Source organism: Hyla sarda, chromosome 13, assembly GCF_029499605.1.
Source record: "Hyla sarda isolate aHylSar1 chromosome 13, aHylSar1.hap1, whole genome shotgun sequence".
Lineage (NCBI taxonomy): Eukaryota > Metazoa > Chordata > Amphibia > Anura > Hylidae > Hyla > Hyla sarda.
Genome location: NC_079201.1, coordinates 28,229,464 through 28,255,551, shown reverse-complemented (window position 1 = coordinate 28,255,551; position 26,088 = coordinate 28,229,464). Strand labels below are relative to the sequence as shown.

At 46.7% G+C, this 26,088-nt stretch overlaps 1 protein-coding gene across 6 annotated transcripts in view; it reads left to right on the top strand.

Annotated features, from left to right (window-relative positions):
* MMD (monocyte to macrophage differentiation associated) overlaps positions 1-26,088 on the top strand; it is a 119,233-nt gene that overhangs the window by 80,507 nt on the left and 12,638 nt on the right. For 4 of the 6 annotated variants that reach the window (XM_056550352.1, XM_056550351.1, XM_056550353.1 and 1 more), the window contains one exon: positions 25,023-25,183. In XM_056550352.1, coding sequence (XP_056406327.1) covers positions 25,023-25,183 — 161 coding nt within the window. Of the gene's footprint in view, positions 1-14,193; positions 14,325-25,022; positions 25,184-26,088 lie in introns of all 6 variants that reach the window. The other 2 variants (XM_056550355.1, XM_056550356.1) reach the window with 1 other exon arrangement.

Genomic DNA, 26,088 nt, shown 5'->3' with positions numbered 1-26,088 from the left:
GCTCACAGAAATAAAATAAGTACAGTCACCTTGTTAAAGTGAAGCATTGTAAACACTTTTCAGCAATCACCGCTTAGCTGTACGGCTAAAGATTCGACATGTGGCCAACTCTAGGCTTCTGAGGAAATGATAAATTTGGTTGTTTAGATTTTAGTACTTTTGTATCTTTTTTATTTATCTGGTTTCCTAAACTCTTTGGACAATCTTTGGATAGGGTATAAATGTCTCATCGTGACCCCCCCCCCCCCCCCTCCTCTAAATATCCTGTACCAGGTCCCCCAGCTACTTACAAGTCATTGGCGGGCTCCGGCCCCCACCTTTCTGGACGACAATACACTACAAGGGTTTTTTATTGCCATTGGCAGGTCATATATAGTCCAATTCAAGAGGCTGCTCTTCCCAAAGAGTTGTGTCCGGGTGCCTGCTGTGTCCGGTCCGTGTGTGTGTGTATACATATATAGATAGATATACACTGCTCAAAAAAATGAAGGGAACACTAAGATAACACATCCTAGATCTGAATGAATGATCGTATGAAATACTTTCGTCTTTACATAGTTGAATGTGCTGACAACAAAATCACACAAAAATTATCAATGGAAATCAAATGTATCAACCCATGGAGGTCTGGATATGGAGTCACACTCAAAATCAAAGTGGAAAGCCACACTACAGGCTGATCCAACTTTGATGTAATGTCCTTAAAAAAAGTCAAAATGAGGCTCAGTAGTGTGTGTGGCCTCCACGTGCCCGTATGACCTCCCCTACAATGCCTGGGCATGCTCCTGATGAGGTGGCAGATGGTCTCCTGAGAGATGTCCTCCCAGACCTGGACTAAAGCATCCACCAACTCCTGGACAGTCTGTGGTGCAACGTGGCGTTGGTGGATGGAGCGAGACATGATGTCCCAGATGTGCTCAATCGGATTCAGGTCTGGGTAATGGGCGGGCCAGTCCATAGCATCAATGCCTTCCTCTTGCAGGAACTGCTGACACACTCCAGCCACATAAGGTCTAGCATTGTCTTGTATTAGGAGGAACCCAGGGCCAACCACACCAGCACATGGTCTCACAAGGGGTCTGAAGATCTCATTTTGGTACTTAATGGCAGTCAGGCTACCTCTGGCAAGCACATGGAGGGCTGCGCGGCCCCCCCAAAGAAATGCCACCCCACACCATTACTGACCCACCGCCAAACCGGTCATGCTGGAGGATGTTGCAAGCAGCAAGACATTTTCCACAGCGTCTCCAGACTGTCACGTCTGTCACATGTGCTCAGTATGAACCTGCTTTCATCTGTGAAGAGCGCAGGGTGCCAGTGGCGAATTTTCCAAACTTGGTGTTTTCTTGCAAATGTAGTGTAGTAAGCACAACCCCCCACCTGTGGACATCAGGCCCTCATATCACCCTCATGGAGTCTGTTTCTGACCGTTTGAATGGACACATGCAAATTTGTGGCCTGCTGGAGGTCATTTTGCAGGGCTCTTACAGTGCTCCTCCTTGCACAAAGGCGGAGGTAGCGGTCCTGCTGCTGGGTTGTTGCCCTCCTATGGCCTCTTCCATGTCTCCTGATGTACTGTCCTGTCTCCTGGTAGCGGATCCATGCTCTGGACACTACGCTGACAGACACAGGAAACCTTCTTGCCACAGCTCGTATTGATGTGCCATCCTGGATGAGCTGCACTACCTGAGCCACTTGTGTGGGTTGTAGACTCCGTCTCATGCTACCACTAGAGTGAAAGCACCGCCAGCATTCAAAAGTGATTAAAACATCAGCCAGGAAGCATAGGAACTGAGAAATGGTCTGTCTGCAGAACCACTCCTTTTATTGGGGGTGTCTTGCTTATTGTCCACCTTATAATTTCCACCTATTGTCTGTACCAGCGTCCAGACCCCTCCCCCCCCCCCCCCCCCCCCCCGCCTACGATCACACTTATCCCTTATCCACAGCATAAGTTTATTTCACTGCAGATTTCCTTTTAATGGACGAATGAAGTCTACTGGTGATTTTGGTATATTTCCCCAATATGGACTGAACATGGTCACTATTAGACTACATCCAGTCAATGAATCTCAATGGGCACTCTGGGAGTACACTGTGGTATAAGTCAGCCTTTTCTACAGGTTGCTCACATATCCTGGTGAAGTGAGGCCTCCATTTTGTGAGATGTATGTAAGGGTTTCTAGTTCTTTTTTACAGAACAAAAAAGGTATCTGTTAGGCTATGAGGTCATGTGTGTGTGTTTGAGCTTCGGATTTTTCAGCCCCATTATTCATTAGTCGGCAGACAGGAGAATGGTCAGGGCACATGCAAAAGGTCAGATCACAGGAGGACAGAACAGATAAGGAAATCAGAGGAATACAGAATGCTGGTGATGGGTCAACTACAATCGGGGGCAAAGAACAGAGCATTAGTTAAAATCTCCCACCGGCAGGTGAGAGCAGGAATCACCTATATAGTCATATATATCACATCTGATTGGCCCGCCAGCCATGTCACTCATAAACAAACAGCCCTGCGCTGCTGGAACTGGCCAAGGTATGCATGTTACAGTCTTCAATTTGTAGGCTGAAAAAAGGAAAAGAGAAAGATGGCAACACTGTGGAACATAAAGTCAAAAGCAAAGTCATAAATACGGTAAGTTTTAGAACTTCCCGATTTCGTTTTGACACAGCCAATTGCTGACCATAGTGGTGACCCACCCCAAGCAATTGATTGGCGCTGCTCACCCAGAACTGGGCACTGCCAGGACTTTTCCTGGGGAGAATCAGGGCAAGTAAATTTTAATTTATTTATTTTTTTATATTCCAGCTGAAGCCCATAGCCGGAATACCCCTTTAGGAATTGATTTACTGAGTATTCAAAATTTATATAACTGTAACAGTAAACCGGAAATCCACTTTAATACCGCAAGGAATTTGCTCTAGCTCAGCCAAATATAGGGATTTTATAAGAGCTCTACATTCTGTCACATTACAATAACCCCACCGATTACACCATTTACATAATACGGGCTCTAAGTTGGCTTTCCACTTATCAATGCAACAAAAAAAAAATATTCCTTTTTTTTTTTCCCATTGCAAGTGTAAGCGCTGTTAATTTTCACAAAGAATAGTGGACTAATTACAGGGGTCTCCAAACAGTCATTCTCCAGATGTTGCAAAACTACAACTCCCAGTATGCCTGGACAGCCATGTTGGGAGTTGTAGTTTTGCAACAGCTTGAGGGCCACAGTTTGAGATCACTGGACTAGTACATCATGATTGACTTTCTGGGATCCCTCCTCAAGGTAAAGCTTGGTATTATCTATTACTAGCAGAGTACCCAACGTTGCCCGGTATCCTACCTAAACCTTGTGGGAGAGGAAAAGCAACAGTGACACTCCTGTCGTCATATCCCGTCCTTCTATCCTGACCTCATATCCCGTCCTTCTATCCTAACCTCATATCCCGTCCTTCTATCCTGACCTCATATCCCGTCCTTCCATCCTGACCTCATATCCCGTCCTTCCATCCTGACCTCATATCCCGTCCTTCCATCCTGACCTCATATCCCGTCCTTCCATCCTGACCTCATATCCCGTCCTTCCATCCTGACCTCATATCCCGTCCTTCCATCCTGACCTCATATCCCGTCCTTCCATCCTGACCTCATATCCCGTCCTTCCATCCTGACCTCATATCCCGTCCTTCCATCCTGACCTCATATCCCGTCCTTCCATCCTGACCTCATATCCCGTCCTTCCATCCTGACCTCATATCCCGTCCTTCCATCCTGACCTCATATCCCGTCCTTCCATCCTGACCTCATATCCCGTCCTTCCATCCTGACCTCATATCCCGTCCTTCCATCCTGACCTCATATCCCGTCCTTCCATCCTGACCTCATATCCCGTCCTTCCATCCTGACCTCATATCCCGTCCTTCCATCCTGACCTCATATCCCGTCCTTCCATCCTGACCTCATATCCCGTCCTTCCATCCTGACCTCATATCCCGTCCTTCCATCCTGACCTCATATCCCGTCCTTCCATCCTGACCTCATATCCCGTCCTTCCATCCTGATCTCATATCCCGTCCTTCCATCCTGACCTCATATCCCGTCCTTCCATCCTGACCTCATATCCCGTCCTTCCATCCTGACCTCATATCCCGTCCTTCCATCCTGACCTCATATCCCGTCCTTTCATCCTGACCTCATATCCCGTCCTTCCATCCTGACCTCATATCCCGTCCTTCCATCCTGACCTCATATCCCGTCCTTCCATCCTGACCTCATATCCCGTCCTTCCATCCTGACCTCATATCCCGTCCTTCCATCCTGACCTCATATCCCGTCCTTCCATCCTGACCTCATATCCCGTCCTTCCATCCTGACCTCATATCCCGTCCTTCCATCCTGACCTCATATCCCGTCCTTCCATCCTGACCTCATATCCCGTCCTTCCATCCTGACCTCATATCCCGTCCTTCCATCCTGACCTCATATCCCGTCCTTCCATCCTGACCTCATATCCCGTCCTTCCATCCTGACCTCATATCCCGTCCTTATATCCTGACCTCATACTTGTATCTCGTCCTCAGGTGAGGTTGAGCTGTGATGTAGAGATTGTAGGCCAAAAATTGGAGGGGTGTTGTGTGGGAGGGTTGTGGCTTGTAAGCAGGACCAACACTTTGACCCGGAGATCTGGAGCTTTTGGACTAAGGTGGGTCTGAGCTGTGATTCAAAGATTGTGTGGTTGAAGGACCTGTGATGTGGGTGCATCTGGCAAAAATGGTGTTCTTGGTTTTGAACCAAAAAAAAGGTCCTGGTTCAGCACGCTCACCAGGACATGCGGAGCTTGTGGCGTACAGTACAGGTAGTCTTATAGACTTGCCAGAGTACCCAACGTTGCCCGGTATCCTACCTAAACCTTGTGGGAGAGGAAAAGCAACAGTGACACTCCTGTCGTCATATCCCGTCCTTCTATCCTGACCTCATATCCCGTCCTTCTATCCTAACCTCATATCCCGTCCTTCTATCCTGACCTCATATCCCGTCCTTCCATCCTGACCTCATATCCCGTCCTTCCATCCTGACCTCATATCCCGTCCTTCCATCCTGACCTCATATCCCGTCCTTCCATCCTGACCTCATATCCCGTCCTTCCATCCTGACCTCATATCCCGTCCTTCCATCCTGACCTCATATCCCGTCCTTCCATCCTGACCTCATATCCCGTCCTTCCATCCTGACCTCATATCCCGTCCTTCCATCCTGACCTCATATCCCGTCCTTCCATCCTGACCTCATATCCCGTCCTTCCATCCTGACCTCATATCCCGTCCTTCCATCCTGACCTCATATCCCGTCCTTCCATCCTGACCTCATATCCCGTCCTTCCATCCTGACCTCATATCCCGTCCTTCCATCCTGACCTCATATCCTGTCCTTCCATCCTGACCTCATATCCCGTCCTTCCATCCTGACCTCATATCCCGTCCTTCCATCCTGACCTCATATCCCGTCCTTCCATCCTGACCTCATATCCCGTCCTTATATCCTGACCTCATACTTGTATCTCGTCCTCAGGTGAGGTTGAGCTGTGATGTAGAGATTGTAGGCCAAAAATTGGAGGGGTGTTGTGTGGGAGGGTTGTGGCTTGTAAGCAGGACCAACACTTTGACCCGGAGATCTGGAGCTTTTGGACTAAGGTGGGTCTGAGCTGTGATTCAAAGATTGTGTGGTTGAAGGACCTGTGATGTGGGTGCATCTGGCAAAAATGGTGTTCTTGGTTTTGAACCAAAAAAAAGGTCCTGGTTCAGCACGCTCACCAGGACATGCGGAGCTTGTGGCGTACAGTACAGGTAGTCTTATAGACTTGCATGGAACTTAAAGGGGTACTCCACTGGAAAAAAACAATTTTTGAAACCAACTGGTGCCAGAAAGTTAAACAGATTTGTAAATTAATTCTATTAAAAAAAATCTTAATCCTTCCAGTGCTTATCAGCTGCTGTATGTTCCACAGAGTAGGAGAAAATACCCATAGCAAACCTATCCTGCTCTAGACAGTTCCTAAAATGGGCAGAGGTGTCAGCAGAGAGCACTGTGGTTAGGCAGAAAGGAAATTAAAAAAGAAAATAATTTCCTGTGGATCATAACAGCAGATGAAAAGTACTGGAAGGGTAAAGCTTTTTTTAATAGAAGTAATTTACAAATCTGTTTAACTTTCTTGCACCAGTTGACTTAAAAAAAAATGTTCCAGTGGAATACCCCTTTAAGACAAAAACCAAGACTCGCTAATGGGGGTGGGTTAGGGTTAATTTAGCAATCCTATATTTTTAGTTGTTAGTTGAAATATAGGTAGTGTACAAGTTTCATCGAAACTAAAAAAATAAATAAATAAATATATGACACAAAAAAGAGAATAAAAGAATAGTGGCACCGGTAACTGTGCAGCTACACGAGATGGACAGTATGAACACTCGGGCATCTAACCAGATCGACTCAGCTGGCGGCGGTGCTAGGACAAGGGAAACCCAGTAAATACTTTGATATATATATATATATATATATATCAATCAATCAATCTAATTATTATTATTATTATTTTTTATTATTATTATTATTTTTTTTTTTTTGACTGACTGAAAAGTCTGTTAATACAACCCATGACAATGCAGCATCCTCGACCATATGATGTTGTTGTGTTTCGTATGGATTGAAAACAGAGCCATAAATCTTCCATGTGGTCACACTATAACCAGCAGGAACATTTAGTCATTGCATTGAGCATTTCTGGTCCTCGCTATTAGGGCTAAAAGTTTCCTTCTCTCTGTAAATAATTGAACAAGACTTGCACGCATCACTTCACTAATTTCTTGTAAGCATTCCGTAAGTGGGATACAAGTTTTTTTGTAGCCCATAAACAGCAATTTATTAGGCTGAAGGAAAATTCCAGTCCTTAAATTACGCTACATCGATGACTGCTTGGACACATACTAGTCCTGCTGTGTCCATGCGTCATGGACACACTTCCTTGATTGACAGCTGTGAGTGCAGGGCTCATACCTAGAGGAAAAATCCTCCCACTGTCAGCTTGTGTCTCACTACTATCAGTGAGGACAAGCTGGGAGTTGTAGTTTTGCTAATGCTAGTGGAGATGTGAGCAGACAGGATACTGAGGGAGGGGGCGGAGACCTGCACAGTGAGGCCACGCCTCCTCCCTTTGAGAGGAATTCAGACTAGTGAGCTAAACTAAAAGTTTAATAAAAATAAATAAAGGTGCTAGACACAAAAATTTGATGTAAATGGTCAGGATCAGGTACTGAGTGATATATTAAAAAAAAAATTTTTTGTTGGCTCTGACGGGTACGCTTTAAGGAATAAAGTTCTTCAAGCAAGTTATCCATGGGAGAGTGCGTTCTTTCCAATCTCTATACGCTTATGGACATTTACACTGTTGCATAGAACTGCACCCCCGTGCTAGTCCGTTAATCAGATGAAGCCGCAGTCTTCTATAGATAGGTGTCCACACAGGAGCGGTGCCGGACTTACCCTATATGTTGCTTATGTACAGATAGAGTTCTCTTTTTCTTTTTTGGAGAAACAGAGAAAACAGATGACGAAGCGCCTCATATGGGGAAACCTGTCGGACGTAAGCAATAGAAGAAACAGAAGGGGAAAAAAAAACAAATACCCATAGATCTCCTCTTCTGGAGCGATGACAGCCACAGTGGCATGTTTATTCATTCTCAGGTGTAAGTGGTGCAAGACCGATCGGACTCTCTTGAGATTCAAGCTCTTTATCTGTCCGATCTGAGTTTCTATAAACCTGAGGGCAAAACCCAAGAGAGAATAAACATAAAACAAGCATTGTCTCCAGCGCAGTGGAGGTGCAGCAAATAAAAGAATGCCCCCTATTATTGTGTACTACAATAGATTGCCGCTATATGTAAGACAGGTTGTTAGCTAAGGAAATAATATAAATGTCTGACTGCAGCTGTATACTGTGTAATATATCATTATGTATAGTAGTGAGCCATCCGCATGGAGACCGCAGTAATAGAGACTATGTGACTGGAGTTATTCTATACGCCACAGCCCTGTTATAATAGTACAATCCTGTAAAAGGGAACCTATCATCACTTCTGCATCACTTGTCATCGGGCAGTCCCCACCAGCTTTGATTGATGCAATGCATTTGGAAAGTTTTCATACCCTTGTACTTTCTTTAAATATTACGTAAAAGCAGAATGTTACCAATCTTTGTTGAATTATTTAGAAGGAAAACATTAAAAAGTACCTGTCACCAAATTAACTTTTCTAAACTAACTCAGGTTATGTTCCCTAACTACTCCTAATACTCTTCCCACCCTTAACAAATAAAAAAATCTGAGCTTTAAAAAGCTGTGTATCTAACCAATCTTCTTGCTCGCATAGTGCAATCTCCCAGCAGGAGAAAGTGGGCATTTCCCAGCAGGCATGACATCACTGGGGCCTGCTGGGAGACCACTTCCGCCCTCACATCGTTGCAGTGGTGTGATGTTGTGTAGCTATCGGTGAGGCTCTCCTGCAGCTGTCAGTCTGTGTGGCTTTCTGTAAGAATCTGTGGAGCTTTTACTTTCTGTGCAGCTGTCAATCAAGCTCAGTGCAGCCAGAAGCACTTCACGAGTTTGGTCTCCTGCCAGGCTGGGAGGAGACCAAACTCACTGTATTAATTGTGGCAGGGAACAGAACAGAGCCACCTAGTGGCCATTTTTTATATTACATTTTAAACATATTTATGTTGATCATTTTAAAAGCAAATGAATGGGAATGGGAAGTGTCTGCTAATTACACAGGGTACACTATATTAAAAGTTTTATTTGGTGACAGGTACTCTTTAAATACTGTATTGACATAAGTATTCAGACCCTTTATTCAGAGCTTAGTTGAAGCCTCTGCCCCTGTGATGCCACACTGTTTACACCTGGATTTGGGGATTTTCTGCTATTCTTCTTAGCAGATCCTCTATAAGCACTCCCAGGTTGGATGGGAACCATTGGTGGAAGCCATTTTCAGGTCTTTCCAGAGATGTTCAGGTCAGTGCTCTGTCTGGGTCACTCAAGGTCGCTCCTGTGTTGTCTTGGCTGGGTTCTTAGGGTCATTGTCTTGTTGGAAGGTCAACCTTTAGCCCAGCATGAGGTCCAGAGTGCTCTGGATCAGGTTTTCATGAAGAATATCTCTATTTACTTTGCTCCATTCAGCTAACCCTGACCAGTCTTCCTGTCCCAGTTACTAAAAGACACCTCCACATCATGATGCCACCACCATGTTTCACTTTAGGGATGGTATTGAGTCAGCCATGGACAATTATTGGACCGATGGTTTGAATAAATACTATAATAATTGTCCATGGTTGGTCCATTTTGTAATATTTGGGAGAAGCACCTACAAGAGATAAAACATTTTTGGTTTGGATTCATTGCATTACTTATACTATTGTTAATTGTTGGCATTCACCTGCCGAACATTTAGATGGTTAAAACTTACTATGTGTATGGGCACCTCTAGCTTGGTAGACCCTCATAGCATTGGCTCATGAATTAACCAAAGGTGTGCAGCATTAGCATATCAAGAACAACAGGTAGTGTGTTATTCCCACAAGTAAGTAAAATAACAAGGATTAACTGACTGACTGAATATCATCTGGCCTTATAAAGCTGGACTGACTCATGCAGAGGTGTAGATGTCAGCTCAACCTCTCAATCATCTATCAAGTAGTACAAGTCACCGTCATGCCTTGCATTCCTAAATGGAGCACCTCAGATGACATCAGCACGTGTCCCTTATCTCCAAATCAAATAAAGATCTAGATGCCTGCTGTGCTGATAAGAAAACAGCATTAAAGGAGAAGTGCAGTAAAAAATAACTTATCCCCTATTAAAGGGATAGGGAGTAAAGTTATAGATCGTGGGGGGTCCGAGCGCTGGCATAAGTCAGAAAACATAAGTCAGACTGGAAATACCTATACGCTTCAGTTTAGCAGGGGTATAATACAATCTCAAAACATACCTAGACTGAATCAACATATCCCTTCTACTAACTAAGGTGAAATAAGAGCCCTCAACTTCTATTATCCACCCATTTATGATAGCCTTCTGAGAACGGGCTTAGGACTGAGTAAGGGGTTGAGAAAGGTCCCTGGTGCCCAGGAGAAGCTCCGCATCAGAAAACGCAGGCGTAAACTTCAGAGAGCCAAATTGCGCCTGAACCGGATGCCTCAGCTGAATATACCTATAAAAGGCATTTCCAGGGATGCCATATCATTCCTTCATGTCCGAAAAGGATAAGAAGACCTGATCCTCCACGAACAAGTGGATCACAAACTTGACTCCATTAGAACCCCAGAAACTGGCCTCCTGTAACCCATGCAGGTGACTTAAATGTACATTCCCCCACAAGGGTGCCCTAGGAGATACTTGAGGCTGTGGGAATTTGCTCGACACCACGGACCACATTTTAGCTATATTTTGTAGTGGAATAGAAAAGGAGGAGTGAGAATGACACCTGTAGAGCGAGTTAGTGAGAGCTTCATAGGAACCCATAAGCGCTCCAGCCAAGTCAGTTGCCGAGTTCGACAGATCTAGGTCGATCCACCACGCTGCATAGACCAGTTGAGAGGCAAGAAAATAGTTATATACATCAGGAGCTGCTAGGCCACCATGCTGTTTAAGAGCCTGGAGAAGAGCCCAACCGAGTCTGGGAGACATTCCCTGCCAGTAGAAGGATCCCAGTTTCACCACACAGTTTACTGAAATATTTCCCAGGGGGGACTATCGGAGTGTACTTAGTCCAGTTGACCCGCAAGCCTGAAATAGAACTAAACCGATCAAGCAAGTCAGTGAGACACTAGGGAACCCCTTGCATCCGCTAAATATACCAGTGTGTCATCTGCATTAAGGGAAACCTCCACAATAGATCCCCTGGGAATACCAAAGATAGTGGGATCTTTACGGATTGCCACTGCCAAAGGCTCAATCGCCAGCACAAAAAGGAAGGGAGATAGCGGGCACCCCTGCCTCGTCCCACGACCCAGGAGGAAGGAGGCAGAAATGTCTAAATTGTTGCGAATAAAGCCCTGGGGCTGTCTTATAACAAGCAGACCCAAGCACAGAATCAAGGACCAAACGCACCCAGAACCCCCCAGAGATAGGGCAATAGCTCTGAATCAAAGGCCTTGTAGTAAATTTCCAGCCTAACCACCACCCCAGTAGGAAAGCCTTCCCCACCACTGCGATGTTAAGCTGCAGGCGTTTTACATTAACATCAGTAGTCCTACCTGGCATAAACCTGGTTTGGTCAGGATGAATGATTTGAGCCAATGACCCGATGTAGGCGAGTAGCCAGCACTCTAGCCAAGATCTTAATATCAACACTCAAAAGGGAAATAGATCTATAAGAATCAGGCAGCAAAGGGTCCTTTCCAGGTTTGGGGAGCACTACAATCAACGCCTCCCTCATAGAGTCCAGAAGAGAATCTGCATCAGCTACCGAGTGAAACAATTTAAGGAGTATAGGGGCCAGTCGCTCCTCATTCATCCCATACCAATTCCCTATGAGCCCATCCAACCCCGGGGTCTTCCCAAGAGGAAGATCCCGAATAGCCTGCTCCACCGTGAAAGGGCCATCTAATGCTTCCGCCTGAACGTGACTAAGCTTTGGAAGGGATAGGTCTTGTATAATAAAAAAACAGAATTTCCCGCTGACAAGGCCTAGAAGGAGGAATCCCTAAAGACAGAATTAATGAAAGGGGTACTCCGGTGGAAAACTTTTTTTTTTATTTTTTTTTTTTTTATCAACTGATGCCAGAAAGTTACAGATTTCTAAATAACTTCTATTAAAAATCTTAATCCTTCCAGTACTTATTAGCTGCTGAATACTACAGAAGAAATTCTTTTCTTTTTGAAACACAGTGCTCTCTGCTGGCATCACAAGCACAGTGCTCTCTGCTGACATCTGTCCATTTTAGGAACTGTCCAGAGCAGAATGTTTTCTATGGGGATTTTCTCCTACTCTGGACAGTTCTCTGTCCTTGAAGTGTAGGAGCTTGACCAGAAAAGGACGTGGGAGACCCCCCAGGAGGAGGAGGAGGTCTAGCCGGAACTCTATGAGCCCGTTCAATGGAGAGATAGGGATAGGTGTCCGCCGGAATAATCTCCCTCAACCACTTTTCAAGGAATAGCACAGGATCATTCCCTTCCACCAGACGGACATTGTTGCGCCGCAGGCGATTCTCCATATCATCCATGCAGCCTAGAATTCCTGTCATCTGGCACTGTAGTGAATCCACTCTGTCCGGCAAAGGATGAAGAGTATCTTCTACCGCAGAGATCCTGCGCTCCACCTCCTCAGTGCGCTCACGTATCTTCTGGGTCCCATGGCGCAGAATAACAAATTCCTGCTGCAGTTCATAAACTTAAGTCACCATGATGGATTGACAGGATGAAAAGGCAGTCAAAAGTTCGGAGAACCGCTTGCCCAGAGTAGCAGCATCATAAACTGGTCTGCCAGGAGACAATTGCTGCGGAGGAGTCGGAGAACCCTTAAATAATGACAGAGGCGGATCAAGAGAGTCACCCCTAGGCCTGTCCAGTGGTCTGGAGAATTGACTCAGCGCTGTTGCCGCCCGCACGGATACCTTAGCAGCAAGTGGGGTCTGAGCACCAGGGTCCCGGCGAGAAGGGCCACAGGAACGGGAGGACCCATCATCAGAGGAGGCATCCTTATCAAAGGTCAGCCAAGAGGCTTCAGCATTCAGTTTAGATTTCTTATTTCTTTGACTACTATGGGGCCACCCATGGCTAGCTAAATAGGTAAGGCACCCCAAGTCCCAGCGATCATCAGAGGCCTCCTTCAGGGTACTCACAAATGGCAAGGCAGCTAGCAGTCCAGGGATAGTTCTCCCAGCAGGCACAGGAGAACTCCAGTGAGACACCTCAAAGTGTATACAGGACAGCAGCAGGCAGCCTGAGGTGGATGAGCGGAGAGAGAGAGTCAACAAGGAGACACCGCAGTCAGCAGAAGGAGACCGCATCCACTCCAACCCCCAGCAGCAGGAGCTTCCAGCAGGAGATACACCCTCCCTGCAGCCACCAGCCAGCCGCAGCGGGAGTAACCACGGCACCCGCAGAAGCCCCGCCCATGAAGGCCTAAGATGGCGCCCAGCTCCAGGGATGGCCAAAGATCTGGATCCAGCAAGGCCAGGAGGGACCACATCATCTCGCTCACCAATGCAGCCTGGGAAAAGCAGGACTGTGCCACCAGACCACAGCCTCCCTGGAGCTTCACTGCACCACTTTGACCGGGACTCCACAGGCTGCGGAAGCCGACTGCTCCCCGCAACCTCCATAGCCGTCAGGACCGGACCAGGAGCCTCACTGGAGATTCCCACCGCCTGCAGCTACCCGCCCGAGGAAAACCAGCTGTGCAGGGTGAGTAAAGGCAGGGTAATTAGGCAGGAGTAGCGGGAGCTCCTATGGGATGCGTCCGCTCACTCTGGCATTCAGGCCAGGCCAGGGGTTGGCATCCTATGTAGTCTGATCCTATTGTTATATTCCATTCATCCATTTCTCTTTCTTACACATACGTGTGCATGGAGACTTTGTTAGCCAACCAGAGCCTTCTCCAGAAGGAACAGTCACTCCACCTGTTTGGATCCTCTAAAACCAAAAGTAGGGGACAATGAAAAAAAAATATAGCTGCAGGTTCAGACTACACATTTTGTTAGTAGTCTGTTACCATGGAGATGCGAAAGCTGTGCACACACAGAAGGAAATTTATCATCAAGAACTAGTACAAAGTTGTTACTATTTTTACTTTTAGATGTGTTTAGACAATAAAAAAGAATAATTTGCAATAACGACCATACATTAGGACAGTGGTCTCAAACTGTGGCCCTCCAGATGTTGCAAAACTTTAACTCCCAGCATGCCCAGACAGCCGTTGGCTGTCCGGGCATGCTGGGAGTTGAAGTTTTGCAACATCTGAAGGGCCACAGTTTGAGACCACTGCATTAGGACCATACATTGCATTTTATGAAATTCATTAGTTTTGACAACTTGCTAGGCCTACAGACTAAAATAATAGTGTAAAAAGGACTAAATCCTATAAATGTGACTAAGCTAAGACTTAATCTGTCACTCCTAACCATTGTAAAATGCTTTATATCAGACCAAAGAAGAAACCTATAATGTGGAAGCAACAGCCGTACCAAAGCAAAGAGTTGAATGATCTGATGTGACAGCGAGAGGTTCATGAAGAGGACATGTGCTGTAGACAGAGCCAGGCATCCAGATAGAGCAGTAAGTCATATTAGATAATATGGCGCAGGAAGCGTAGTTTGGTGTCCCCACGGCAGACCAACAGCATTTACTTGTATTAAAAGCATTGGCATAAAAGATGACAACAAAAGGATCCTTAAAGGGGTACTCTGCTGGGGGAAAAAAATTCTAAATCAACTGGTGCCAGAAAGTACGACAGATTTGTAAATGACTTCTATTAAAAAATCTTAATCCTTCCAGTACTTATCAGCTGTTATATGCTCAACAGGAAGTTCTCTTCTTTTTGAATTTCTTTTCTGTCTGACCACAGTGCTCTCTGCTGACACCTCTGTCAATTTTAGGAACTATCCAGAGCAGGAGCAAATCCCCATAGCAAACCTCTCCTGCTCTGGACAGTTCCTAAAATGGACAGAGGTGTCAGCAGAGAGCACTGTGGTCAGACATAAAGGAAATTCAAAAAGAAAAGAACATCAGCAGCTGATAAGTCTGGAAGGATCAAGATTTTTTAATAGAAGTAATTTACAAATCTGTTCAACTTTCTCTAGAAAGTTGATTTAAAGTTGAACACAAGGCCCTCACTGGCACTCAATTCAGCTATGCCCTTAGTAGTTAGGAATCCCCCCAATCAGGTAGAAGCCGGCAGTGGGTAGGTAAGGAATCCTCCCCTATTAGGTAGAAGCCCTTCAAAAGAGAAGTAGAAAATCCCCCTAATAAGTAGGATATCTGCCTATAAGGTAGAAGCCCCCTGTATGTAGAAGCCCCCTATAAGGTAGGGAATTCCCCTGTATTAGCTAGAAGCCCCAAGTAGGTATATAGGCAGGAATCCCTCCCCTTTTAGGTAAAAGCCCCCCAGTAGTCAGGTAGGTAGAGAGCTTTTCTGGGAGCACGAGGAGGACCTACACAATGTTAGGCAGATAGAGGGGGGTACTCTTATCCCCTATTCAGAGGATGTCTAATGAGAAGTCACGCCACTCCCCCCTCGTGTCGTCACACCACGTCCCCTCCATTCATGACTATGGGAGAGGGCGTCACGCCCCCTCCCATAGAAATGAATGGAGGGGGCGTGGTGTGATGTCACTAGGGGGAGTGGCGTGACTTCACATCTCCTGCTTGAACCCAGCGTTCCAACCATACTGTTTAGAATGCCGGGTGCTGCACGGAGATGACGGCGAGGTCCCAGCGGCCGGAGCCCCCACGATCAGCCATGTTCTCCCCTATGCTTTAGATAGGGGGATAATATGTCTAGGGGCAGAGTACCCCTTTAATGTAATGTTTGACAGTGTATATTTACTTGCCCCAGTTTTTTATAATATACATGTTACATGTTAGGACGCTGATTACAGCCAGAATCTCTGTCATTTGTATTAAGTGAAATGTACGTTGCCTGTTACTGGAAACCACAAATAGTCCATTTCCATGCACTCCTAAATATTATGCATGTAGTTTGCAGGTTGAATAAAGCAGTCGGTGAGTCACCTAAACAATGGCCTCCCATAATGTAAACTGCTGGTGCGTAACTTCTTCTTTCCTCTACACTCCAGCTTAAGCGCTATAATTGTCATATGGATTAGGCAGTGGGCTTGTTTGGATTAGGCTCAATGCGTATACACTAAGACAAATAGTCAGCTCTCCTTCCATGTCGTGTAAAAAAAAAAAAACACACCAGTACCAGGAAATGGTATCAAAAATGATTTACAATATCTTACAATCCAGTTTTCCATTTAACCGCTTAAAGGGGTACTCCGACCCAAGACATTCAAAGGATAGGGGATAAGATGTCTGATCGCGGAGGTCCCGCCACTGGGGACCCCCGCAATCTCCGTACTGCACCTGGCGTTTAAGAGCGTCGGGTTCAGCGCCGGAGGCTCGTGATGTCACAGCCTCACCCCACTTGTGAAGTCACGGCCACACATCCTCAATGCAAGTCTATGGGAGGGGGCGTGGCCGTGACATCACGAGCCTCCGTCCCGCATCCCCAGTCATCCGACTCGGAGCGAAGTTCGCTCCACGCACTGGATGTCTGGGGTGCTGCAGGAGAGATCACGAGGGTTCACAGCGGCGGGACCCCCGCGATCAGACATCTTATCTCCTATCCTTTGGATAGGGGATATAAAGAAAAGAAAGAGCGCTCCATAGCGTAATACCGCAGGTATAGGGTCCACAAATGTAGTAGAAAATGCCCTTACCAAATGCGGTTGTGTAAGCTCACACACAACAGTGGTCAGAGTGAGTGAGAGACAGGTCCAGTCTGCAGCTTTCCCATCCGAGCAAGACAATGGCAGGAGGAGACTTCTGGGTGTGGAGGGATTCAACGGCGCTGACCAGGAGCAGACACGTCAGGTAGATAGGAAGGTAGCTTTATTAAAACAATGCAACGCGTTTCACCACAGGTGCGGCTTCATCAAGCCGCACCTGCGGTGAAACGCCTTGCATTGTTTTAATAAAGCTACCTTCCTACCTACCTGAGGTGTCTGCTCCTGATCAGCGCCGTTGAATCCCTCCACATCCAGAAGTCTCCTTTACGGACATTGGGCGTAGCTGGATGCCAGCACTCTTGAACACTGCATGATCTCGACAATGGCGGCAGTCTCTCCCCGTTGAACGCTCTGGCCCCCTAATTTCCAAAACGTAACAGTCTCAGCAGTGATAACCCACTCAGCCAATCACCGGCCACAGCGATGTCCCGCCTCTGCCAGTGATTGACTTTAGCAGGTCATGACTCCTAGTACGTCTCAGAAGATGGGGGACGGATAGGGTGATATATTTTTTATAACCGGATAACCCCTTTAATTGGGAAATTGGATTGTAAACTTCATTGTATGTTTTGTAGCCTCTTACCTGGTACTGCAGATTGCTGCAGCTTAGTCCCATATAAGTGAATGGTACTGAGCTATGTGTAGTACCAGCCACTGCCACTTCCAAATCAATGGAACTGTGCCGGATAGTATTAACCTATACTAAGGATACACTATATAAATATTACAAAACTCCTCGTGGCTGCTTACAGAGCATTCATAAAAACTGTGAATTGCTTAAAGGGGTAGTCCAGTGGTGAAAAACTTATCCCCTATCCTAAGGATAGGGGATAAGTTTGAGATCGCGGGGGGTCCGACCGCTGGGACCCCCTGCGATCTCTCTGTACGGGGGCCAGGCTCTCCAGCCAGATAGCGGGTGTCGACCTCCGCACGAAGCGGCGGCCGACACGCCCCCTCAATACATCTCTATGGCAGAGCCGGAGATTGCCGAAGGCAGCGCTTCGGCTTTGCCATAGAGTTGTATTGAGGGGACGTGTCGGCCGCCGCTTCGTGCGGAGGTCGACACGCCCCCTTCCCGCGGGCTGTCGGGGCTCTGTACAGGACATCGCGGGGGGCCCCAGCGGTCGGACCCCCCACGATCTGCAACTTATCCTCTATCCTTAGGATAGGGGATAAGTTGTTCACCACTGGGTCACCACTGGACTACTCCTTTAACTGTACGCCCGGATTTGTTTTGATTTTATGAGCCTAAAAACATGGATTCGCATGTCATGAAGTAATCACAAAGTAAAAGTATACATCACCACCCATTATCACATTATTTACAAATCATACCTTATAGAAGCAGAGTTTTTAGATAATCTCATCAATATTATCATACACTAAAAAAGAGAAAATACTATCCTCCAATACAATTCTAAATTCTACCATTTTTTTAATTCCATTTCCAAATTCCCTTCGCATCGAACTCCCCATGTGCATTGCCACACACAGGATCCAAATCGTATAGCAGTAGATGCTAGTACTGCCCCTTTATAGCGGTAGGCCCCCATTCTGCCACCACTTATCAGTATGCCCCTATACTGCCCAATATAACGGTGGGCCCATTTACTACTACATATAACAGTAGTCCCCCACCCAATATAGCAGTAGGCGCCACTTCTGTATAGCAGTAGGCCCCCACCAAAGTTACTTATCACGACCAGTCCCAGCTCCTCAGCAGCATGTTCTGCTCTCCAGCTATGCTTCTCTTTAGCTGGCAGGGAGAGGGAGGAACAGGCTACTTGTGACACCACTGGAGCCTCTTGTAGCAGACGTGCCTGTGTGCGGAACATCTACTACCAGCAGCCACTGCTCTCTTAAATTGGCGGCAGTGGCCGACAAATTTGGGGCTGAAGATGATCCACAGCACCTAGCAAAGAGATGGTTTTGGCTCTTAACCCCTTAAGGACGCAGGACGTACTCATACGGCCCCTTTTCCGAGTCCTTAAGGACTCAGGACGTTTGAGTACGTCCTGTCAAATCCCGGCCCCCCGCCGCTAGCTGGAGGGGAGCCGGTGCCCGATGCCTGCTGAAATCGTTGTAGTTTTGCAACAGCTGGATGTTTCTTCCATCCCCCCCCCCCCCCCCAATGTGAACGTACAGGGTACACTCACATGGGCGGAGGATTACAGCAAGTATCCGGCTGCAAGTTTGAGCTGCGGCAAATTTTCTGCCGCAGCTCAAACTGCCAGCGAGAAACTACTGTGAACCCCCGCCCGTGCGACTGTACCCTAAAAACTAGAGGTGCACCGAAATGGAAATTTCAGTACCGAAACGAAACCGAAATAAAAAAAAATGTCCGGCCGAAAAATGACTTCTCCCCGTCTTCTGGTAAAATGCAGCGCTCCGCTCATTAGATTAGATTCCCCCACATTAAATTGCCAGCTCCCCCACATTAGGTCGGGAGTTCCCCCACAATGGTAGGCAGCTCCCCCTCAATAGTAGGCAGCTCTTCCACAATAGTAGGCAGCTCCCCCACAATAGTAGGCAGCTCCCCCACAATAGTAGGCAGCTCCCCCACAATAGTAGGCAGCTCCCCCACAATAGTAGGCAGCTCCCCCACAATAGTAGGCAGCTCCCCCACAATAGTAGGCAGCTCCCCCACAATAGTAGGCAGCTCCCCCACAATAGTAGGCAGCTCCCCCACAATAGTAGGCAGCTCCCCCACAATAGTAGGCAGCTCCCCCACAATAGTAGGCAGCTCCCCCACAACAGTAGGCAGCTCCCCCACAACAGTAGGCAGCTCCCCCACAACAGTAGGCAGCTCCCCCACAACAGTAGGCAGGTTCCCAAATTAGGTCAGCATTTCCCCCACAATAGTAGGCAGGTTCCCCACAATAGTAGGCAGCTCCCCCCAACAATAGTAGGCAGTTCCCCCTCAACAATAGTAGGCAGCTCCCCCCAACAATATTAGGCAGCTCCCCCCACATTAGGTCAGCAGTTCCCCCACAATAGTAGGCAGGTTCCTCACATTAGGTCAGCATTTCCCCCACAATAGTAGGCAGCTCCCCCCAACAATAGTAGGCAGTTCCCACACAATATTAGGCAGCTCCCCCCAACAATATTAGGCAGCTCCCCCCACATTTGTAGGCAGCTCCCCCCCCCCCCCACACACAATATCAGGCAGCTCCCCCCCCCCACAATATCAGGCAGCTCCCCCCAACAATATTAGGCAGCTCCCCCCACAATATTAGGCAGCTCCCCCCAACAATATTAGGCAGCTCCCCCCCCCCCCCACAATATTGGGCAGCTCTCCCCCCCCCCCCACAATATCAGGCAGCTCCCCCCACATTTGTAGGCAGCTCCCCCCAACAATATTAGGCAGCTCCCCCCACAATATTAGGCAGCTCCCCCCAACAATATTAGGCAGCTTCCCCCCCCCCCACAATATTGGGCAGCTCCCCCCCCCCCCCACAATATCAGGCAGCTCCCCCCACATTTGTAGGCAGCTCCCCCCCCCAACAATATTGGGCAGCTCCCCCCCCCCACAATATTAGGCAGCTCCCCCCACAACAATATTAGGCAGCTCCCCAACCCCCCACAATATTGGGCAGCTCCCCCCCCCCCACACACACACACATTTGTAGGCAGCTACCCCCCACATTAGGTCAGCAGTTCCCCCACCCCACAGACATACAGCTCCCAGCCATATACAGTGTATGGCTGGGAGCTGTATGTCTGTACTGCTGCCCCCACAGTGTTCCGGTCACCGCTCCTCCGGCCCGGGGTCACATCTACTGCTATGGCCTATGGACCATAGCAGTAGGTGCCGGGACCGGAGGAGCAGTGATGGAACGCCGTACTCGGGAGAAATTGTGTTACAAATTTTGGGGGGTATTTTCTGCTTTTACCCTTTTTAAAAATGTGAAATTTTTGGGAAAAGAGGCATTTTAGGTAAAAAATATTTTTTTTTACATATGCAAAAGTGGTGAAACACCTGTGGGGTATTAAGGTTCACTTAACCCCTTGTTACGTTCACTGAGGGGTCTAGTTTCCAAAATGGTATGCCATGTGTTTTTTTTTTTTGCTGTCCTGGCACCATAGGGGCTTCCTAAATGCGGCATGCCCCCAGAGCAAAATTTCCTTCAAAAAAGCCAAATGTGACTCCTTCTCTTCTGAGACCTGTAGTGTGCCAGCAGAGCACTTTTCACCCCCATATGGGGTGTTTTCTGAATCGGGAGAAATTGGGCTTCAAATTTTGGGGGGTATTTTCTGCTTTAACCCTTTGTAAAAATGTAAATTTTTTGGGAAACCAAGCATTTTAGGTAATTATTTTTTTTTTTTACATATGCAAAAGTTTTGAAACCCCTGTGGGGTATTAAGGTTCACTTTACCCCTTGTTACGTTCCCCAAGGGGTCTAGTTTCCAAAATGGTATGCCATGTGGGGGTTTTTGCTGTCCTGGCACCATAGGGGCTTCCTAAATGCAGCATGCCCCCAGAGCAAAATTTCCTTCAAAAAAGCCAAATGTGACTCCTTCTCTTCTGAGACCTGTAGTGCGCCAGCAGAGCACTTTTCACCCCCATATGAGGTGTTTTCTGAATCAAGAGAAATTGGGCTTCAAATTTTGGGGGGTATTTTCTGCTATTACCCTTTTTAAAAATGTAAAACTTTTGGGAAACCAAGCATTTTAGGGAAAATTATAATTTTATTTTTTTACATAGGCAAAAGTCGTGAATCACCTGTGGGGGTATTAAGGATTACTTTACCCCTTGTTACGTTCCCCGAGGGGTCTAGTTTCCAAAATGGTATGCCATGTGTTTTTTTTTTTTTGCTGTTCTGGCACCATAGGGGCTTCCTAAATGTGACATGCCCCCCAAAAACCATTTGTCGCTCCTTCCCTTCTGAGCCCTCTACTGCGCCCGCCGAACAATTAACATAGACATATGAAGTATGTGCTTACTCGAGAGAAATTGGGTTTCAAATACAAGTAAAAATTTTCTCCTTTTTACCCCTTGCAAAAATTAAAAAATTGGGTCTACAAAAACATGCGAGTGTAAAAAATGACGATTGTCAGGGTTAAAACCCTGACTGAATGTCATTTTGAATACTTTGGGGGGTGCAGTTTTTATAATGGGTTCATTTATGGGGTATTTCTAATATGAAGACCCTTCAAATCCACTTCAAACCTGAACTGGTCCCTGAAAAAAAGCGAGTTTCAAAATTTTGTGAAAAATTGGAAAATTGCTGCTGAACTTTAAAGCCCTCTGGTGTCTTCCAAAAGTAAAAACACGTCAATTTGATGATGCCAACATAAAGTAGACATATTGTATATGTGAATAAATAAAAAAATATTTGAAGCTCTCTGCTTGTAAGGAAAATGGATATTCCAAAGTTAGAAAAATGCTAAATTTTCAAATTTTTCATCAAATTTTGGGATTTTTCACCAAGAAAGGATGCAAGTTACCACAAAATTTTACCACTATGTTAAAGTAGAATATGTCACGAAAAAACAATCTCGGAATCAGAATGATAACTAAAAGCATTCCAGAGTTATTAATGTTTAAAGTGACAGTGGTCAGATGTGCAAAAAACGGCTGAGTCCTTAAGGTGAAAAAGGGCTCAGTCCTTAAGGGGTTAAGCTGCGGTTTGGCAACCCCAGGTCTATACATTAAAATGTATGTGTCCTAAAAGTATATATATATAGCAATGTAAAGACTGTTTAACAAGTGACCTCAAGTGGCGTAAATGTAACAAAGGGATGTTATGATAAACATTACAGAACAACATAATCAGTACATTAAATATTCGAGGAATGGCGGGGTGTGCAGTATTTGGCAGTAGTCTTTTTCTGTCACTCAATTTTTCTGCAATATTTACAGGCTATGCAGGGTACACTGCAGCGTATTTCATGTCCTGCTTAGCAAACATTTTCTATGTCACCTTCCGACAGCCCACAGGTTGTCTCTCCTCTTTTCTGGCCTTGTTTGCACTGAAAATAAAGGGAAAGGTGTCCAGATAAATATTTAGATTCCACTACCGGGGATGGAAGCTTTTGCTTTGACTTTCTTAGAGAGGTCATGATCAGTAGGACTTAGAGCAAACATTTAACCCTGTGTTGCTTATTTCCCAAAAATGTACCAAAGATTAACTAAAAAAAAAGTGCGGCAGTGTGGACAATAGTTATTCCACGTCGGTCGTCTTACTGCTGCTGTTTAGCACACACTGCCTTAAATATTTAACCCCTTCCCAACTGCTGATCTAACGTTTAGCCACAGAAACTATAAAGTTCCTATGATTTAAGGTAACATTTCATGGTAGTAATGGGGCAATGCTGCACCGTTTCTTGCTGGTGGCTGTTGTATTAGGCAGCTGCCACTCTGCTCTCTCCAACCCCGGCCATTTACCCCCTTCCTCTCCTACTGTCTACAGCATCTAAGTAGTTAGAAAGAGAAGGAGACCCTTTTGGCGGACTATCCAGCTTGTTAACCTGGATAGCTTTTGGAGTACAGACACAAGGGTAAAATGTTTTGCACATACCCCAATGGGTAAAACAGTGTGCACTGCACTACAGACAAAAGGGTGCAATACTCTGAATATACTGCTATACACATTGGGGTATGTAGTACAGACACTAGGATGCAATGCTCTGCACATACCCCATGTTTATAGCAGTGTGTGTGTGTGTGTACTCCATACTCACTGCTATACAAATGGTTATATGTGCAGAGCATTGCATCCTAGTGTCTGTACTACAATGCTTGGATGCTGCTGGCAGGGTGAGTGGTGGGTGGGCCTGTGACTGGGCATCCGAGGGGGGGGCATTCAGTGGTTGGGATTGCCGCCTCTATGAAAAGTGAAGAACCGGCCCTTCATGTGTGATTGGTAAGCAGTGGGTCAGCGAAGGGTGGGACAGGGACTTTAAGAACAGAGGCTGCGGCGGTGTGGCCTAGCGTCCGACCGCCCTTCCCGCAGCAGCCTTATGATTGCCGACGCCAACAAATTGGCTGATTATTCGATAACTAATGTTATCGATTTTATCGAATAATCGTTGCAGCCCTAATTCCCTTTAAATGGCCGGGGTTGAAGTTGCATTTAGTGCAGGTGAATAAGCTGTAAGTTTCTCTTTAATGATGTGTTGGATGTTGTGATCCCGTTAGACCCCATGATATACCTCCCCAATGTCCTGCCCAAGACCCTCAGCAAGGTTTCCACCCAGCTGACCCTACACCTGTGCACAACACCCAAAGGCTTGATAGCATCTTGGTGAAAGCATACAGAGATCCTTGCAGCTATAGCCTTGGTAGAACGATTTGCAGAGATCCCGTCCACTGGTGCTGTCTTCTTCCTGCTTTTGGGGCCCAACACGTCACATTGCTGCGATTGTGGCGATGTGATGTATCTGGTCCAGGCCTAATACATCATAATGCCGCTCAACCTATCACTGGCCAAGGTGGGAAATCGCTGCAGCTGGTGATTAGATGAGCGGAAGTGGGACATGCCGGACCCTAAAAGCAGGAAGAAGACCGCACCAGAGGACGAGACATCAATACCAGTGGAACTGGCGGAGCGGCAGGAGGTAAGTCAAGGTACAGTGGTCCCTCAACATACGATGATGATCCGTTCCAAATGGACCATCGTTTGTTGAAACCATTGTATGTTGAGGGATCCGTGCAATGTTAAGTACAGGACAGTTGTCTACAACCTGCAGACCTCCAGATGTTGCAAAACTACAACACCCAGCATGCCCGGACAGCCGTTGGCTGTCCGGGCATGCTGGGAGTTGTAGTTTTACAACATCTGGCGGTCCGCAGGTTGAAGACCACTGGTATTGAAGGTTATACTCTCGTGTCCCCACCGCTCCGGACTGTCACCGCTGCCCTTGATGTCACCTTCCATCACTGTCGCTGCGTCCCCGGGGTGTCCCCGACGCTCTGGCAAGGCCTCTGCTTCCCCGGCATCTTCACTCTCCGTCGCCGCCATCACGTCGTTACGCACGCCGCTCCTATTGGATGACGGGATGACGACGATGGAGAGCGCCGACGATGCAGGGGATCCCGAAGAGTACGCGCCGGAGACCCGAGGACAGGTAAGTGATCGTCAGCGGACCACACGGGGCACCGTAAACGGCTATCCGGTGGCAGCTGAAGCAGTCTGCACTGCCGGATAGCCGTTTATGCAATGGCCCCGACATACAAAAGCATCGTATGTTGATGCTGCCTCTGAGAGGCCATCGTATGTTGAAATGATTGTATGTCAGGGCCATCGTAGGTCAGGGGGTCACTGTATATTTTTTGGATTGTGGCAACCCGGCATAATGGGACCATAAAATTTTTTGCCGGATATCCCTTTAAACTACAATCTGTTATTTTGTATAATGTTTGTTTTTCTGTTTTTTATCTCAGAGTAGATCATAAAATCTGTAAACCGTTTTTACGTCTGGAGTGCATTATAATTTTTATCTGCGTCTGTTTATCTTGCAGTTCCTCATCGTCCCATCTATCGTGGGAAGTGCTTTATTACACCGCATGTCAGATGACCGATGGGAGCGGATAACAGCATGGATTTATGGAATGGGCTTGTGCACCCTTTTTATAGTGTCTACTGTATTTCACATAGTCACCTGGAAGAAAAGTCATCTAAGGTACTTACCTCTGTATGTAGGACCCTGGGGGCTGACATCTTACAAGGCCCTTGGGAAACCACAGACACACGTTAGCTCAGATAAGAAAAGGTGAACTCCAGCTCGGCCGCTTTGGATACTGCATACACTCACTGGCTACTTTATTAGGTACAACTATTTGCTCCATAACACAAATAGCTAATCAGCCAATCGCATGACAGCAACTCAATGCATTTAGGTATGTAGATGTGGTCAAGACAACTTGCTGAAGTTCCAACTAAGCGTCAGAACGGGAAAGAAAGGGGATATACGTGACTTTGAACATGGCATGGATGTTGGTGCCAGACGGGTGTCGGCCTGAGTCTTTCAGAAATTGCTGATTTACTGGGATTTTCACACACACAACTTCAGAGTTTACAAAAAATGGTCAAAAAGGAGAAAATATCCAGTGAACGGCAGTTGTGTGGACAAAAATGCCTTGTTGGGGACAGAGGAGAAGGGGCAGACTGGTTCAAGATGACAGGACACAGAACATGAACCCAAATAACCACTTGTTATAACCAAGCTATGCAGAATACCATTTCTGGATGCACATCATGTCCAACCTTGAAGCAGATGGGCTACAGCAGCAGAAGACCACACCGGGCGCCATTCCGGTTAGCTAAAAACAGGAAACTGAGGCTACAATTCACACACACCCCAACATTGGACAATGGGAGACTAGGAGAACATTGCCTGGTCAGATGAGTCTCTATTCCAGCTGTGATATTCAGTCGGCAGGGTCAGAATTTGGCTTAAACAACATGAAAGCATAGATCCATCCTGCCTTATCGATGGTTCAGGCTGGTGGTGATAGTGTAATGTTGTGGGGGCCATTTTCTTTGCACACTTTGGGCCCCTTAGTACCAATTGAGCATGGTATTAAC